This window comes from Phocoena sinus, chromosome 3, assembly GCF_008692025.1.
Source record: "Phocoena sinus isolate mPhoSin1 chromosome 3, mPhoSin1.pri, whole genome shotgun sequence".
In the NCBI taxonomy this organism is placed as follows: Eukaryota; Metazoa; Chordata; class Mammalia; order Artiodactyla; family Phocoenidae; genus Phocoena; species Phocoena sinus.
Window position 1 is genome coordinate 8,538,804 of NC_045765.1, and position 16,799 is coordinate 8,555,602.

The 16,799-nt window shown below is 58.1% G+C and overlaps 2 protein-coding genes across 3 annotated transcripts; both read left to right on the forward strand.

Moving 5' to 3' along the window:
- The first annotated feature begins 469 nt into the window (after positions 1-469).
- Positions 470-11,123, forward strand: GIPC1 (GIPC PDZ domain containing family member 1). The gene is given in 12 exon segments (XM_032628612.1): positions 470-687; positions 1,200-1,254; positions 2,854-2,908; positions 4,389-4,476; positions 7,212-7,532; positions 8,432-8,617; positions 8,714-8,894; positions 9,643-9,755; positions 10,085-10,166; positions 10,308-10,373; positions 10,376-10,404; positions 10,406-11,123. Coding segments are annotated over 8 exon segments (999 nt in total). The 5' UTR covers positions 470-687; positions 1,200-1,254; positions 2,854-2,908; positions 4,389-4,476; positions 7,212-7,244; the 3' UTR covers positions 10,460-11,123.
- Positions 11,124-13,435: 2,312 nt separating this feature from the next.
- Positions 13,436-16,722, forward strand: PTGER1 (prostaglandin E receptor 1). 2 transcript variants are annotated; one of them, XM_032626814.1, is made up of 3 exons: positions 13,436-13,869; positions 14,777-15,765; positions 16,367-16,722. In XM_032626814.1, exons 2-3 carry the CDS (start codon positions 14,797-14,799, stop codon positions 16,631-16,633), a joined length of 1,236 nt encoding a protein of 411 aa, XP_032482705.1. In that variant the 5' UTR covers positions 13,436-13,869; positions 14,777-14,796; the 3' UTR covers positions 16,634-16,722. The 2 variants fall into 2 exon arrangements, with proteins under 2 accessions (XP_032482705.1, XP_032482704.1); XM_032626813.1 differs by having other exon boundaries at positions 13,436-13,540.
- The last annotated feature ends 77 nt before the right edge of the window (positions 16,723-16,799 follow it).

Consider the following 16,799-nt stretch of genomic DNA (forward strand, 5'->3'; position numbering starts at 1 on the left):
ATCCAGGACGCAGGGACACTCGGGACCCTCCCTATTCATCTCAGTCCCCCGCCCGCCCAGAATGAATGCATCTTTTTACCGCCCCGAGGACGGCCAGGCTGGGGCATGTGCAGGCCAGGCAGAGGACTGGATTGGGGGCTGCCCTTGGCCCCCTCCAGGGTCTCCTAAAGGGTCCGTTTTTCTGGACTTTGGGAGTTTGCATCCCCTCCCCGAAACTCAGCCTCGGTCAGCTGACTCCCACGACCAGCCTCCCGCCCTCTTACCACCCAGGGCACCCCACACGGACACCCAGCCAACAGCACGTGGTCAAGGGGCTCCAGCTTCCCATTGGCCGCTGGCCTCCTTCCTTCCCCGAGATTGGCCCGGCCCCAGCCGCAGCTCCCCCCTCCGCAGACTTGCGGTGGTACAGCCCGCCGCGGCTTAGGAGGGGCGGGAAGGTCCAACGCCCCGCGGCGCGGGGGAGGTGTCACGAAGAGCAGGGATCCCTCTGGAATGTTTCCTTCGGGTCCCCCGGGGCGGGGCGGCGCGGCTTGGAGCGGATTGGCCGCGAGCGCCGGGCGGCCGCTCCTGATTGACCGGACGCGAGCCCTGGCCCCGCCCCCCGGTCGTGGCTGAGGGAGAGGCCCCGGCCTGAGTTTGCGGAGGGCCGAACCCGGCGCTCACAGGGCGGTAGAGGCGGCGCCGCAGGTGAGTGTCACGCGCGGGCGGGGCGCATCGCGGCCGCTTGGGGGATCCCGGCGCGGACCCGCGGGATCGCGGACCGGCGGGGATCCGGCCGATTCTGCGGTATGGGGCCGGCCCCATGGACGCGGCTGGACGTCTAGGCTGAGCGGGGGGATGCCCGAGGCCCCTTCCCAGAGGGCCGCCTGCCTTCCCGCTGGGGGCAGGGGTAAACGCCTCCCGCCACCGGGATGGGGTCTCCAGCCGCACCTCAGCCCCCTGCACCTCTGGACAGTTCCCATCCCGGCGGGGACAGGCTCAGGATCGGTATTTCTGAGCCCTGCCCGGGCAACTCCCCGAAGCTGGCCCAGTCCCAATCCTCCAGGGCCTAGGGGGACCTTGGGAGGACCGAGGTTCCGAAGATAATAATGAAAAAATCACCCCGACTAGCATTTATTGAACACTTCCGTGTCAGGTATTTACCACATATTTATCATTGATTCTCAATACCTCATGGAAGGTGCTGTTACTTCTTTCAGAGCTGAAGCAGCAGACCCAGAGAGGTGGAGTGACTTGCCCAAGGTCCCACAGCGAGTAAGTGGCAGATCTGGGACTCAAACCCACGCCTCAGAGTCCAGAACTGGAGTCTCCACCACTATACGAGATGCCCGGTGGCTCCAAAGCTCAGGTGTTTCTGACCAGCTCCTTCCATTCCACTCCCTCCAGCCAGACACGCCATCTGGGGCACACCTGCTGGTCTTTGCTCTCACCAGCTGCTCAGACAGGAAGCTGTCCCCATGACCCTTGTGCTCTGAGCTGGAAAGGCAAGGCCAGAATACCTGGGTCCTGAGAAGAGAGTGACATCTGCGAGAGAGATAGGCAGGGGTCCAGGTTCTGTGCCTCTTGGGCCCCCCTGGTAAGCCTGGGCCCAGGACGGTAGGCGTTCTCCCTGGAAACACCCAGGAGCCGGTTTTTCAAGACTGATTCAGAGGCCCTCCTGCCCTCCTCTCTCAAGCAATACCCCGCTGAAAGAGGAGCCTGGGCGTGGTGTCCCCCCGCCAGCTTTTGTGAGCTCCCAGGAACCCCCTTCCCCACTTTTTGCTCCCCTCACTGCAACTCTGTATGGCTGTGAGCTTGTTGAGTTTCAGGCCCTTCCCAGGGAAGAGAGGGTGGGGATGCTGGGATTGTAGCCAACCTGCTCGATGCCCGGGGCTGAAACTCCTTTTCTCCGTACCTGTGTTCAGGTATGAGGGGAGACTGGGAATGTGGTGGGGAGGTGGCAGTTAGCAGGTCTACAGTGGGCATGTTCTGAGGATAGGGGAACTCAGAGAGTAGTCAGAATGAGGGCATAAGACACATTCATTCATTCTACACATATTTATTAAGCACCAACTATGTGTCAGGTACTGTTCTTGGCACAGAGGATACAATAGTGAATACAACAAAAATCCCTGCTCTTGGGAAGCTGCCATTCTAATGGGGGGGGGGAAACAGGCAACAAACAAGTTAACAAGTAAATAAAGAAAATACTTGCAGAGGGTGATAAATGTTATGAATAGAATATGAAGGAGTGGCATGGTAGAATCTGTGGGCAAAGGGGGAATCTCAGAGGAGGGAACTTTGGAGCCGAGATCTGAATGACAGAAAGAAGCCAGCCTTGTAAAGATCAGGCAGGGGGCACAGCCAAGGCAAAGGCTCTGAGGATGGACCAATCTTGGCATGGTGTGCCTGGGGCAGGAGAGGACCCAAAGTGGTGATTCTGCAGGGGTCTGGGGGTTTCCTCCATCAGGTGGGAAACCGTTGTAAGATTTGAGGCTGGGGAGTGACGCTATCTGGTTTATGTTTTAAAATAGAGACATGAAGTTAAATAACAACCTAAGACTGGAAGACAAGAGTTCTGCCAGGGCAACATGTAATTAAGTTCATGGGACTGAGTAGTTTGGACCACAGGGCCGGTTCCAGCAGGCTGGGGCAAGCTGGGGAGGCTTCCTGGATGAGGTGGCCTTGAGTAGGCCTTGGCAGGCAGAGAGGACCGGGATGTTCCTGGGCAGGGCAAGGGAAGAAGCAATAATGACAATAATAATAACAACTTCCTTAGATTGACGTCAGGCAAAGTGATAATTGAGTTACTTGCATAATCTCTTTGGATTCCCATAAGCACTCTGAGAGACAGGAATTCTGCCCGTTTTTCAGATGAGGAAACTGAGGCCCCATCAAGTGAAGTGACTTCCCCACAGCCACACAGCTGGTAAGTAACAGGGGTGAGAGTTGAACCCACACTACTGTGCTTCTTCTGGCCTGGAAAGCAAATTCATTAATCACCCACTTTCCTCACCACCATTATTACCCTCTCCCAGGTGAGGACACGAAGCCAGCATGAACCAGGGCATCAAGTGTAGGCAGAGTAAGGATGTCGGGAATTGGTGATCAGGATGTAGGGACCCTGGGGAAAGGAGGGAGTTTGAATCTTGGCAACTGACTGAAAGATGATACAGATGGAAATAGTAGTAATTGTCACCAGCATTTATGGAACTCCTATTGTGTGCCAGGAACTGCTCCAAGCACATGTATGATTTCCTTGGAACTCAGAGAGGTTAAGACACTTGCCCAAAGTCACACAGGTAGTAAGTGGCAAATCCAGGTTTCAGATTTATGTTCTTAGCATTCTGCTAAGATGTATGGGGGGTGGTTGGAGGGGAACCAGAGGAGGTGCTGGTGTGGGGGAGTTTTTTTGGGTGTTTTTGATTTTGTTTTGGTAGCATCATTGAGTGTAGTAAAATAACTTGACAGAGCAGTACTGGTTTATTCATTCAGAATTATTTTATTTCTAGTATCTAGAACATATAGATTGCATTGCAGTTAAAAACAGATTCAGTCCCTGATCAGAGAACTAAGATTCCACAAGCCATGCAGCGTGGCAAAAAAAAAACAACCCCAAAAAAACGCAGTTTTAAAAAATGGGTAAAGACTTAAACAGGCAGTTCACAGAAGGGCAAATCCAAATGGCTAATAAATGTATTAAAAGTCATTTAGCATCGTTGATTAGGAGGGGAGTGAAAAACAAAATGACAATATCTTCGTTGCTAAATGAAGCACTTATTCTGTCCAGAATTATGCTGGGAAGCAAGGGATGAGGGACTACAGAGGTAGGACTCGTACTTTTGCCAGGGAGACAAGACCCTACTGAGGGCAGACGTTACAGCCTGTGCTTCTGTGGCTCCCCAGAGCTGCAGAGAAGCTGGGCACAGAGACTGGTGGGCTGGTGAATATTAGGATCATTCGTTCATCCATTCCACAAATATTTATTAAGCAGCTGCTATATGCCAAGCACTGTTTTCTGCACTAAGAAGAGAGGAATGAATAAGACAGGCAGAGTTCCCTGCCCTTTCAGAAAACAGACAATGAACAAGCTAAATGAATGAAATATGATGTTTTCCACCTGAAAGAGGTGAGAGAGTGAGTTGTGTGGATACCAGAGGGCACAGCCAGTGCAAAGGCCCTGAGGCTGAACTTCGCCTAGTGTGTTGAAGGAACAGGGAGGAGACCCATGTGGCTGGAGGGAATGAGCTGGGGGAAAGTGGGAGGAGATGAGGGCATGCAGGTAATGTGGGCAGATCATTTGGGGCCTGTGGGCCAAGGGGAGGACATTGACTTTTACTCCAGGTGAGGTAGGAGCCCTGGGAGGGGTTGGAGGAGAGGACAGATGTGATATGAGTTATGTTTTACAGTATCACTCTGGCTGCTGGATTGACAAGAGACTGTTGGGGGCAAGGGTGGAAGCTGGGAGACACAGAGAAGGCAACTGCACTGATCTAGGTGAGTGCTGATGGGGCTGGATCAGTGATATTAGAGGAGGTGTTGGAGAACAGATGAATGAATGAATGAATGAGGATGGTGCAGCCCTGGGGCTCATCTGAATCCAGGACGGCCGCCTGGAAGAGGAGCAGAAAGTCCCCTTTACACAGAAAAAGATAATTTGGCATAATTTGATCCTCATCACAACCAGGCGGATGGAACGTCCCCATTTGCAGACCAGGCATCTGAGGCCCAGAGAGATTGAGTCACTTATGGGACAGCGTCACAGTGACGAACTTGGGCTTGGGAATCAGACCTGAGGGTGCAGCCAGCTTCTGTGACTTTGGACATGTGTCTTAAAAATTAAATCTGGACTCTTTCCCAGCCTGCAAGGCCCACCCCCCACCCCGAGTCACCTCTTTTACCTGCCGTCTTCGTGTTCTCCCATTGCTCACTTCACTCCAATCAACCACACTGGTCTCCAGCTGATCTGTGAGTCTGCTCAGAACCCCCCCTGACTGCCACCTCACTCAGACCAAAAGCCCAAGTTCTCCCTCTGGCCTACAGGGCCCTGCACAGTCTGCCTGTTACTTCTCTGCCCTCACCTTTTCCTGTTGTCCCCCTTACTCTGATCCAACCACATCTGCCTCCTTGCTGTTCCTCAAACATGCCAAGCACATCCATCCCCACCTCAGGGCCTTTGCACTGGCTGTTCTCTCTGCCCGAATGTTCTTGCCTCATATCCTCCTATGGATATTTCTTCCTTCTTCCTGTCTTTCAAGTCTCAGATTCATCCTCACCTTCTCAGGGAGGCCCTCCCTGACCTTGTCTGTAGAACTTGTCTTGTTTTATTGTCTTCATAGCATTAATTGAGTAATTAATTTATTTTTGGCTGTGTTGGGTCTTCGTTGCTGCGTGTGGGCTTTCTCTAGTTGTGGCGAGCAGGGCCTACTCTTCGTTACAGTGTGCAGGCTTCTCATTGTGGGCTCCAGTAGTTATAGCTCATGGGCTCTAGAGCACAGGCTCAGTAGCTGTGGCACACGGGCTTAGCTGCTCCGCGGGATGTGGGATCTTCCCAGCCCAGGGCTCGAATCCATGTCCCCTGCATTGGCAGGCAGATTCTTAACCAATGTGCCACCAGGGAAGTCTGAATTATAATTAATTAAAGATTTTTTTTTTTTTTTTTTTTTGGCTGTGCCATGCAGCTTGCAGGATCTTAGTTCCCCAACCAGGGATTAAACCCAGGCCCGGCAGTGAAAGGGCTGAGTCCTAACCACTGGACTGCTAGGGAATTCCCTAATTAAAGCTTTTTAAAACATACACACACGTGTATGTATCTCCTTAAACACATACGCATATTATATATATACACATACGTATGTATGTGTATTTGTAAACTCTCAGGATTTATCCATATAGGGTTGTTTTCTTCGTCCATTAACCATTCATCAGAGGCTCCTTATTTACTCCGGGTAAGGAAATGTGGAACCTTGCTTGTCTTATTGAAGGCAATATCCATATTGGTGCATGGAATATAGTAAGTGCCCAAAACATTCGTTAGAAGGGAGGGAGGGAGAAAGAAAGAAAGAAAGAGAGTAGAGGGAGTGGAAAGAGAAAAGTGTGTCAGTCAGGACAGGTTTTGCTGCAATAACAAACATCTCCAAAATCTTAGTGGCCAAACTCAACAAAGGTTTATTTTTTGTTCCTGCTACATGTCCATTGCAGCTCAGCGGGGGGTTCCATTCATTGTCATCACTCAGAGCCTGGCCTGATGGGGCCACCACCACATCAAATGAGGCTGGTCACCCTACCAGGAGAAAGGGACTTCTGGAGGCTCTTGCTCCAGTAATTAAATGCTTCAGCCTAGAAATGTCATGTGTCACTTCCTCTCACAACTCACTGGCCAGTACTGGTCACATGCCTGTCCAGTCACAAGGAGGCCAGTAAGTGCCATCTGCCTACATGCTTTGAAGGGGGGAGTCAGAAATTTTTAGCACACAGCATTAATGACTGTGACCAGTAGAACCAAAAAGAGAAAATGTAGGCTGTGAGTTTCCATTTTCGCATCTGTTAAATGGGCATAATCACATATTACGGTATATCACATAATCACATCGTGGGGGTGATAATATGGTCCCCATGATGTGGTGTGAGGGTTAAGATACAGAGCAGTTAGCATCGGGTTATGATAGATATTAGCTGATATTATTACTTCTGTGCAAATGCTGAGACCGGATTTTTTTTTTTTTTTTTTTTTTTTTGCGGTACGCGGGCCTCTCACTGTTGTGGCCTCTCCCGTTGCGGAGCACAGGCTCCGGACGCGCAGGCTCAGCGGCCATGGCTCACGGGCCCAGCCGCTCCGCGTCATGTGGGATCTTCCCGGACCGGGGCACGAACCCGTGTCCCCTGCATCGGCAGGCGGACCCTCAACCACTGCACCACCAGGGAAGCCCCCGGATTTTTTTTTTTTTTAAGTGAAACAAGTAAAGTGTTTATTAGGAGGAAAAAGAGTACGTGTAAATAGGTACACACGGGCGGACTCAGAGAGAGTTGTGCCTTCGTGGTAGTTTGAATCGCTTATATGGGGCATGTCTTCTGGGTTTCCTTTGGCCAATCATCTTGCTTTGCCTGGCTCTGAGCTGGGACCGGATTTCGAACTGAGGCCAGTCTGTTCTCTAAATATTTCATTGGACCTGTAGGGGCGAGGCGGCCCGAGGCCACTGCCCAGGCCCTGAGCCCCTTTTCCTGTCCTGCAGATCTCCTGGGCGTGCCCTCTCTTCTCGCTGCTCATGCCGCTGGGACTGGGGCGGCGGAAAAAGGCACCGCCTCTGGTGGAAAATGAGGAGGCAGAGCCAGGCCGTGGTGGGCTGGGTGTGGGGGAGCCGGGGCCCCTGGGCGGAGGTGGGGCAGGGGCCCCCCAAATGGGCTTGCCCCCCCCTCCCCCTGCCCTGCGGCCCCGCCTTGTGTTCCACACCCAGCTGGCCCATGGCAGCCCCACTGGCCGCATCGAGGGCTTCACCAACGTCAAGGAGCTGTATGGCAAGATTGCTGAGGCCTTCCGGCTGCCAGCTGCTGAGGTACCCACTAGGGAGCCGGGCACCAGGGTCCCTGATGGTGAGCTAGAGAGAAGCCTGAGCGTGCATCCTGTTTGTGAGCTGTGGCTCAGGTGGTGAAGCTGCAGATACTGAGGCCTTACCCCAGTGAATTATGGGGGACTGGAGGCCAGGGCTGGATGCTGAATTTCATCAGGCATTGGGAGGCCTGTACCCCACTGGTTTGTGGCGAACTGGAGGCCACAGGCGGAGGCGGCATTCCCATCAGGCATTGAGAGGCCTGTGCCGCAGGGGATTGTGGGGGCGGGTGGCCACAGCTGGATGCTGAGTTCCTATCAGGCATTAGGAGACCTGCAGCCCAATGTATCGTGGGGAACTGGAGATCAGGACTGGATGCTGAATCCCCATCAGGCACTGGGAGGCCTCTGCCCCAGTGGATTGTGAGAATGGAGGGCCAGGGCTGGATGCTACATTCCCATCATACATTGAGAGGTTTGCAGCCCAGCGGATTGTGGGGACTGGAGGTCAGGTGCAACATTCACTTCTCCATGATTCACTGGGAGGTCCCACCCCAAGGACTTTGGGTGCCAAAGGATGGGAAGCAAGGAAGGTGACAGTGGGACTGAGCAGGAAGTAGATGCAGGGGTCTCAGTAGGCAGGATGGGTATCTGTGCCCCTTCATTCATTCCACAAGCATTTTCTGAGCACCCACTGTGTGCCAGGCTCTGTACCCTGGAAACAGCAGGGAGTTTTTGCTAGAACAGAAACCCAGCCCTAGTGGGGCCCTGCCCTGGCTCTGGGGTGGTCAGACACTGTGATGGGGACCCCCAGGCCTTTCCCAACTCTCCTCGCTTCCCCCTCAGGTGGCGATTAGCAAAGGGCACAGGAAGGAGGCGAGGGTTGAATATCTCCCACCCCTGTAGGTGATGTTCTGCACCCTCAACACCCACAAAGTGGACATGGACAAGCTCCTGGGGGGCCAGATCGGGCTGGAGGACTTCATCTTCGCCCACGTCAAGGGGCAGCGCAAGGAAGTGGAGGTGTTCAAGTCGGAGGAAGCGTTGGGGCTCACCATCACAGACAACGGGGCTGGCTATGCCTTCATCAAGGTGCCTGGGAGTGGGGCACCCAGAGTCCTGAGGGTAAGGCCTACCCATAGGACCCAACAGCAGAGCCACAAGGGCTGACAGCTCCTTTCCCCACAGCGCATTAAGGAGGGCAGCGTGATTGACCACATCCAGCTCATCAGCGTGGGTGACATGATCGAGGCCATCAACGGACAGAGCCTGCTGGGCTGCCGGCACTACGAGGTGGCCCGGCTGCTCAAGGAGCTGCCCCGGGGCCGCACCTTCACGCTGAAGCTCACAGAGCCCCGAAAGGCCTTTGGTGAGGAGCTGCCTCCTGCAGCCTGGATGGGTCCCTTCACTTGGGCCCTGGTTGCAGTGCCAAGGGCCACCAGCAGGTGGTGCTCAAGCCCAGTGGGTCACAGTGGAAAGGGGGTGGGGGCAGCTCCACCCTGCCCTGGGGAGGGGCTGCTGGCTCTCCGCCCAGCCTGGGAGGAGGATGGAGGCAAGGAGGAAGCTGCCCACACACCCAGCTTCCAGGAGCCATTAGCCCAGCCAAGCGCCCCCAACCCTGGCCAGTTCCCCACCCCGCAAGAAGCCAGGCTTGGCTGCCCAGTGCCAGCACCCCCGCTTTTTTGTCTGGCTTCATTAACTCTCAGGAATGGGCCCAAGGCCCCTGGGGTGGTGGTGGGGGACTCTGACACACTTCCCCAGGCAGATACGGCTGGTCTGTGGCCCAGCAGCTATACCCCCTTGGCCTTGGGGAAAGCAGCTGGGGACCCAGGACCCACCCCGTTCCTGTCCCTCAGGCCCTGGGAACAGAAGTGGCCCCCTCCAGTCTCCCCTCCAGCCTTTTCCATTCCTAGCCCCTGGCTGCACCTCCTATACTTGTGCCAAGCCTGAGTCAGGAGTCATGCCCTCCTGGGGTCACCTCAGCCTCCAATTCCCCCAAAGCCTACAGAAGCTTGGAGAAGGTGGAGGATTGTCTGAGGCCGGGATGCCTGGGTTCCTGCCCAGAACATGCTGGAATTGGGCTTCTCCAGCCCTCACCCCTTCCCTGTCTCCCACAGACATGATCAGTGTGCGTTCAGGGGGTGGCCGCCCAGGCTCCGGTCTCCAGCTGGGCACTGGCCGAGGGACCCTCCGGCTCCGATCCCGGGGTCCTGCCACAGTAGAGGATCTGGTGAGTTGTTCCAGCTGGGCCCCAGCCCCCCTTCCCTGTGAAATTCATAGGCGGCCGCATCACCTCTTAGTTGAGGGGCTCTGGGCACTGGATGCAAACCCACCTCTGCCACCTCCCAGCTCTGGGACCTTTCTTGGGCAAGTGGACCTCAGTTTCCTAATCTGTAAAATGGGGGGTAGTGATACTGACACTTTCACGGTTGTCACGAGGATGAACTGTGTGTTTCTATACCGAAAGTGGTAAAAAATTGTACAAGGCACTTAGTAAGTACAATTACAATTATATTCACAATTATTATGATGTTGTTGTACCCTCTTCCCGCCCCCCAGCCTTCAGCCTTTGAGGAGAAGGCCATTGAGAAGGTGGATGACCTGCTGGAGAGTTACATGGGCATCAGGGACACAGAGCTGGGTGAGTGGGTGGCGCCTGGGTCTGGGGATGGGTGGAGTTTTAGGGGAAGGAGCTTCTAGGTCCTGTGGGGCTGGGTCCACCCTGAGCACCTCTGTCATCTGTGCCTCCATTCTGCCGCACCCCCCACCCCCGCCCCCGCAGCGGCCACCATGGTAGAGCTTGGAAAGGACAAAAGGAACCCGGACGAGCTGGCTGAGGCCCTGGATGACGGCTTGGTGACTTCGCCTTCCCGGATGAGTTTTGTCTTTGACGTCTGGGGAGCCATTGGGGATGCCAAGGTTGGCCGCTACTAGGCCTCCCGCTGGACCTTGAGATGACTTGGGCCAGGCCTGGTGGGAGCCTCTGTGGTGGAGACACCAGGGCTGGACCCCCAGCGTCCAGCTCGGGCCCAGCTCAGTAGCCCGAAGATGATGCGGAGCGGAAGTGGGGCCCGACCTCTGCCCACCTCCAAATCGGTACCACCCCCTCAACAGTTCCCAGCCTGGCTGGGGTCCCCAGCCCCCCACCCCCACCCCCGCCTGTTCCCCACCTACCTCAGCCGGGTCAGGCGCGGGGAGGGACCAGCCAGATTGGGCGGCCACCCCCGCCCCCAGTACTTTCCGCCTCAGCTGCCAACTGGTCCCTCTATCTCCCTGGGGCCTTGGGTTCTGTTTGGGGGTCGTGACCTCCCTAGTTTCCTGACGCAGGGCATGCAGAACGGGGGTGTCCCCCTCAGCAAACGCAATAATACCCTCCCCCTGCGCCACCTCCGTCCCCCCAGAGGAGCCCCCACTGTGGAGTCTGTTACCATCTGCATTTGAAACATGAGTCTGCTGTGAAGCCCCCAGACGCCCTCCCTCTCCTGCCCCCCTGTGTTTCCCCTCAGCTCAGCCCCGGACAGAAGGGGCAGGAGGGATGATGGTGGTGGGCTTTCATATCTGAATTTGCCGTCTGGAAGATAAAGAATCTGCTGTTGGACCTGTGTGGCGGCTTCGGGATGGGAGAGGAGGGTGGGCCGGGATTGGGAAAGAATGCAGCAGCTGAAATCCATCCTCTTTGGGCTCCAAATTGAATTAGGAGCTGGCCCCAGCCGCCCGCCCCCTCCCACCCGTTCCGCCTGAGGAAGCTCTTGGCTGCAAGCCACCAGGCTTCCAGGCAAGGCTGGAGCTTCTCGGCCTGCTGAGGGTGCAAATCTTGCTTTCTCTCGAACAAGGCTCTTGCCACTCCTGGCCTGATGCGAACGGTGGGCAGGAGGCTGTGGGTCCTTGCCTGCTCCAACCCAGTGCCCTGGAGAGCCCCAGGGCCTTGGAGAGCCCCAGGGCCTTGGAGAGCCCCAGGGCCAGGAGGCATGGACAAAGAAAGATGGGGTGGGCTTAAGATGGAGTCTCAGGCCTGCCCCGCTGTGTGTTGGTGGAGAGGAACCCCACCCCGAGGCTGGGGGGGAGTCACGATGCACCCCGACCTCAGCTGACTCTGGACATGTGGGGTCCGCCAGCGCCCGTGGAGCGCCATACTTTGTGCCGGATGTGCTTGTTTTGACAACCCGCTTCATCCTTAAGGATTAAGGCAGGGATCAGGGAAGGGCGGGGGTGGGGGGGGGGTGGCGTCCTGGCCAGACCTGGAGGGAAGGGCAAGGATTGAAGCGGGGGGAAGCAGGCCAGAGGTCCCCGCAGGAATGTTTGGGGGCAAGTTGAGAGGGGAGGTCTAAGCCCGCCCGCTCCCCATTTCCAACATGCAGGCAGTGGGCCGTGGGAGGGGGCAGTGGGGAGGACCACCTGGACGGGGGCTGGGACGGGTTACTCTGGGCATCGCTGGGCACCTGTGGGCACTTTGTGTGTCTGTGCTAATATACAGTTCTGGTTGTGAAGGGGTGAGGCTGTGTGAGTCTGGGTGTTGAGGAGGTAGGACTGTGTCTCTCAGAGTGTTGGTGGTTTGTGACTGTGTTGAGGGAATGGGGTGTGATGACTGTCTTCGCGTTCCAGGGTGTTTGTGGATGTCACTGGCAGGGCTTCTGTGTGGAGTGTGGCCGTGTGACAGCATGTGTGCCTCTGGGTGTTGCTGTTGCTAGGGTCGGGGGGTGACCGGCTAGATCTCGGGGTGTCCAGGGGGTGCCACTCCTTGTGTCTTGGGTGTATGTGGTGTGTACCTGTGGGGCCTGTCTTGGACTGTTAGGGGGCATCTCTGGGTGATATTGGGGTGTGGCTGGGGGCTGTGTCAGTGGTAACAGTTGTGTGCACCGCTCAAGGTGCTGCGTGAGACTACATTTGCCAGCACTAAGGGGTGTGATGGTCTCTCTCACAGGGGGCTCTATTTCAGGGTGTTAGCGTCAGTAACTGTGGGCCCACCTCTGGTGCTAGAGGTGAGACCGTCTCAGTGTGACGATGGCTGACCCCAAGGCTCGTGGCTGCTGCTGAGCTGGGAACAGGCCATGACGGTGGGGGGGGGGGGTCTCAGGGTGTTAAGGGATATGATTGTGTATCTTCGAGCGTGTGACCGTGTGTGCCGCTCAGGGATGCGATCCTACTTCTCAGGGCAGGAGGTGAGGATGCAGCTGAGTGCCCACAGGTGTGGCTGTCTCTGGCTTGGGACGTGTGTGTGCTCATCACATCCTAAAGCAGGATCTAGGAGACAGTCCACTGGTCACCGATCTTCCCGGTTCCCCTGCCCCGCTTCAGCCTCCTCCCTCTTCCCTCCCAGAGTTTGACTCGCTGCAGAACTTGCCTAGGCTTTAAGCCCCTGTGTAAATAATGGGCGGATCTCCTGGTCAGGCTGGGCATGACCCAAGCTGGTCCACCCAGGGCACTGCCCACCGCCACCCACCCAACATGCATGAAGGTTCTGGCAGGGCAAGGGGGTGCTGCTGTCCCCACGCAGGGCTAGCCCTCCAACCTTGCGGCCCCGGTGGGGGTAGTAGCACCACTAAGCCGCCCAGACTTGCCCTGGGCGACACTCACGTTTCCACTGTTTAGATTTTATCCGCTTTATTAATGAGGTAGGCGAGAGGCCCACGCCTGGGAGGGAATGGGGCTGCTCCCGCCCCACCAGTGGGAGCGGGTCACGGGGGCCAGGCCAACTTCCCAGAGCCCCCCCTTACTCAGGGGAGCTGGGGCCTGGGGAGCGGCCCATGACCATTGCCAGGAGTACAAAAAGGGGGTGTCTGTCACCCCAGGTCCCCTGAAGGCGTGCGCTGGGTGGAACGGCCCCTGGAGGCTGGAGCGGGCAGCGGGAGGAGGCTGGGAGCGAGGAGCCGCCGGGGAGGGAGGGAGGGAGGGAGGGAGCGGCCTGTCGGAGAGCTCGGGCGCAGCAGGCTAGGGCGCAGGCAGGGCAGCCGGTGCAGTGGAGCAGCAGGGACAAGCGGCAGGCGATGGGGGACCCTGCGTCCCAGGCAGCTCCGGGGTAAGCAGGCTGGGGCACGAGGATCTCCAGTGGGGGAGGTAAGGTCGTGAAAGGAATGGGTCCATGGCGTCCCCTCCCCAGCCGTTCCTTCCCGTGTTCCTTGGGACTTCTCAGCCCATCTCTCTGTCCCTGTTGATCTTACCTGTCGGTCTAAGCCTCCCTTCCCATATGACCTAGCAGGCAGTTCTGGATCTCCTCAGCCCTCCACCAGGGGCTATCAAGGAATGGGTGGTGACGGGTTAGAACCCCTTGAGGCCTCTGGGGCAGGGACATGAAGCTGGCAGGAGCGGAACTGTGGGCATCCAGGGTGAGGCAGCAGTGGGCAGAGGTAGGGCCTGGGTGAGAGACAGCGATGGGGCTCAGAGATGGGAGTGTGGGGGGACAAGGATGGGGCTCTGGGGACAGGGACAGGGCTGTGTGGACAGAGATGTGGCCAAGGGGACAGAGATGGGTTTATGGGAACAGAGATGTGGCCCTGGGGAAAGAGACAGTGTGGTGGGGAGAGATGTGCCCAAGGTGGCAGAGGTGGGGTTGTGAGCATCTAGGATGGGACTGGAGTAAAGGTGACATAGTGATGGTCAAAGATGGGGCAGTGGGGTCAGATGGTGCCCTGGGATTAGAAATGGGTCAGTGGGGGGCTTCCCTGGCGGCACAGTGGTTGGGAGTCCACCTGCCGATGCAGGGGACACGGGTTCGTGCCCCGGTCCAGGAGGATCCCGTGTGCCGCGGAGCGGCTGGGCGCGTGAGCCATGGCCTCTGGGCCTGCGTGTCCGGAGCCTGTGCTCCGCAACGGGAGAGGCCACAACAGTGAGAGGCCCGCGTACCGCAAAAAAAAAAAAACAAACAAAAAAAAAAACAGCAAGAAAGAAATGGGTCAGTGGGTATCAGATGGGGCCGGGGGCCAGGAATTGGCTGTCAGAATGGGAGGTGGGTGTCAGAAGTGGGTGGGTAAAGCCCAGAGGTGGGGTCAGAGACAGGTGAGGCTGAAGCCAGGTGACCCTGGTGGACAGGGCAATGAGGGAAGACAGGCCTGGAGCAAGAGATGGGCTGGTAAGAGGAAGAGGACAAATGGATCAGGAATGGGGCAGCCAGAGTCATTTGGAGTTGCCACGGACAGAGGGTCCATAGAAGAACTCCATGGAGGGTGAGATGGGTCCTGATGATCTGAGATGGGACCACCAGCTGGTCCCAGGCCAATGGTGGAACCTCACCTTCCCCTCCTCTCCTCTCCCCAGCCCCACCCCCGGCACCTGACATGATCCCTTGCGGGCCCCTCAACCTGAGCCTGGCGGGTGAGGCGACCACGTGTACAGCACCTGGGGCCTCCAACGCCTCCGGCGGACCGCTGTCGGACCTGGCGGGCGCGTCGCCCGCGCTGCCCATCTTCTCCATGACGCTGGGCGCCGTGTCTAACGTGCTGGCGCTGGCACTGCTGGCGCAGGTCGCGGGCCGTCTGCGGCGCCGCCGCTCGGCAGCCACCTTCCTGCTGTTCGTCGCCAGCCTGCTGGCCACCGACCTGGTGGGCCACGTGATCCCGGGTGCGCTGGTGCTGCGCCTGTACGCGGCGGGGCGCTCGCCGGCCGGCGGCGCCTGCCACTTCCTGGGCGGATGCATGGTCTTTTTCGGCCTGTGCCCGCTGTTGCTGGGCTGCGGCATGGCCGTGGAGCGCTGCGTGGGCGTCACGCGGCCGCTGCTGCACGCAGCCGGCGTCTCGGTGGCCCGAGCGCGGTTGGCTTTGGCCGCGCTGGCCGCCGTGGCCTTGGCCGTGGCGCTGCTGCCATTGGCGCGCGTGGGCCACTACGAGCTGCAGTACCCGGGTACATGGTGCTTCATCGGTCTGGGCCCGGCGGGAGGCTGGCGCCAGTCGTTGCTCGCCGGCCTTTTCGCCGGCCTCGGCTTGGCCTCGCTGCTCGCCGCGCTCGTGTGCAACACGCTCAGCGGCCTTGCCCTGCTGCGCGCCCGCTGGTGCCGCCGCTCTCGACGGCACTTCCCGGCTGGAGGCCCCGACAGCCGCCGTCACTGGGGAGGGCGCGGACCCCGCCCGGCCTCTGCCTCGTCCGCCTCGTCCGCCTCGTCCGCCTCGTCCGTCGCTCCGGCCTCCGCCGCCCCCGGCGGCTCCCTGGGCCGCGGCTCAGCGCGGCGAGCCCGTGCCCACGATGTGGAGATGGTGGGCCAGCTCGTAGGCATCATGGTGGTGTCGTGCATCTGCTGGAGCCCCCTGCTGGTGAGGGGTGCACATGCCCCTCCAACCCTGCTCCCTCCCACGCCCTCCGTGACCTCTCCCACCCTTTTCCATCCTGGGATACCTGGGTCCTCTCTCTCTGACCCAGCCAGGGCACTGCCCCCTCGAGGCCCCACCTGCCAGAGTCCACCCTTTGCCCTCTTCCTCTGACGTCCCACTTCTCCTCCCAGTCCCCGTATCTTACTCCTTCCTGGGGTCTTTGTAGTTCACCCGACCCAGGCAAGGTTCTCCTCCAACCCCACCCACCTAAGTACTTCCATTCCCTAGCTTCCTTCCACCATCACCACCCCTTTTCTCTTCTCCCCTTCAATCCCCTGTCCTTTGGGATACCTGGGACTTCTTTCCTGCCCAAGCACACACCCACTGAAGGCCTTTGCTTCTGCCACGGTCTCTAAGGCTCCCACTTCTTCTCCCCTCTCTCCACAGCTCCTTCCCAATTAGATTCCCATTTACCCTCCCCGTGACGTTCCGTCCATCCTCACAGCCTCCTTACCTTCAGACACTCTCCCATCCATCTCAGCCCTACCCTTCGCCGGTGCCCTTTTCTTACACCACCCACCGCTCACACTGTCTTCTCCCACAGGTGTTGGTGGTGCTGGCCATCGCGGGCTGGGGCTCCAGCTCCCTGCAGCAGCCGCTGTTTTTGGCCGTGCGCCTCGCCTCGTGGAACCAGATTCTGGACCCCTGGGTGTACATCTTGCTGCGCCGGGCTGTGCTTCGCCACCTGCTTCGCCTCCTGCCTTCAAGGGCAGGTGCCAAGGGCAGCCCCGGGGGGCTGGGCCTAATGAGGAGCGCTTGGGAGGCCAACTCGCTGCGCAGCTCCCGGCACAGTGGCCTCAGTCACTTCTAGGCGCGCCCGGCGGCTAAGCCAGACCACCCGGGGCCGGCCTCTGGTCCGCAGCTCGGAGACTTCGGGGAATAAAAGCTTTTTGCGGACAAGCCCAGGGCGGTGCGTCCCGTCGGGGCTGCAGCGGCCGCGCGGGAGCGGCAGAGGTGCTGTGTACGCCTCCGGGGTG

Bases quoted from the DNA above. Each gene is read 5' to 3' on its own strand.
- PTGER1 (XM_032626813.1), top strand. From the start codon at position 13,510: ATGGGGGACCCTGCGTCCCAGGCAGCTCCGG. The intron at 13,541-14,776 runs GGTAAGCAGGCT...TCCTCTCCCCAG, and splicing joins TGCGTCCCAGGCAGCTCCGG to CCCCACCCCCGGCACCTGAC. The intron at 15,766-16,366 runs GTGAGGGGTGCA...CTTCTCCCACAG, and splicing joins TCTGCTGGAGCCCCCTGCTG to GTGTTGGTGGTGCTGGCCAT.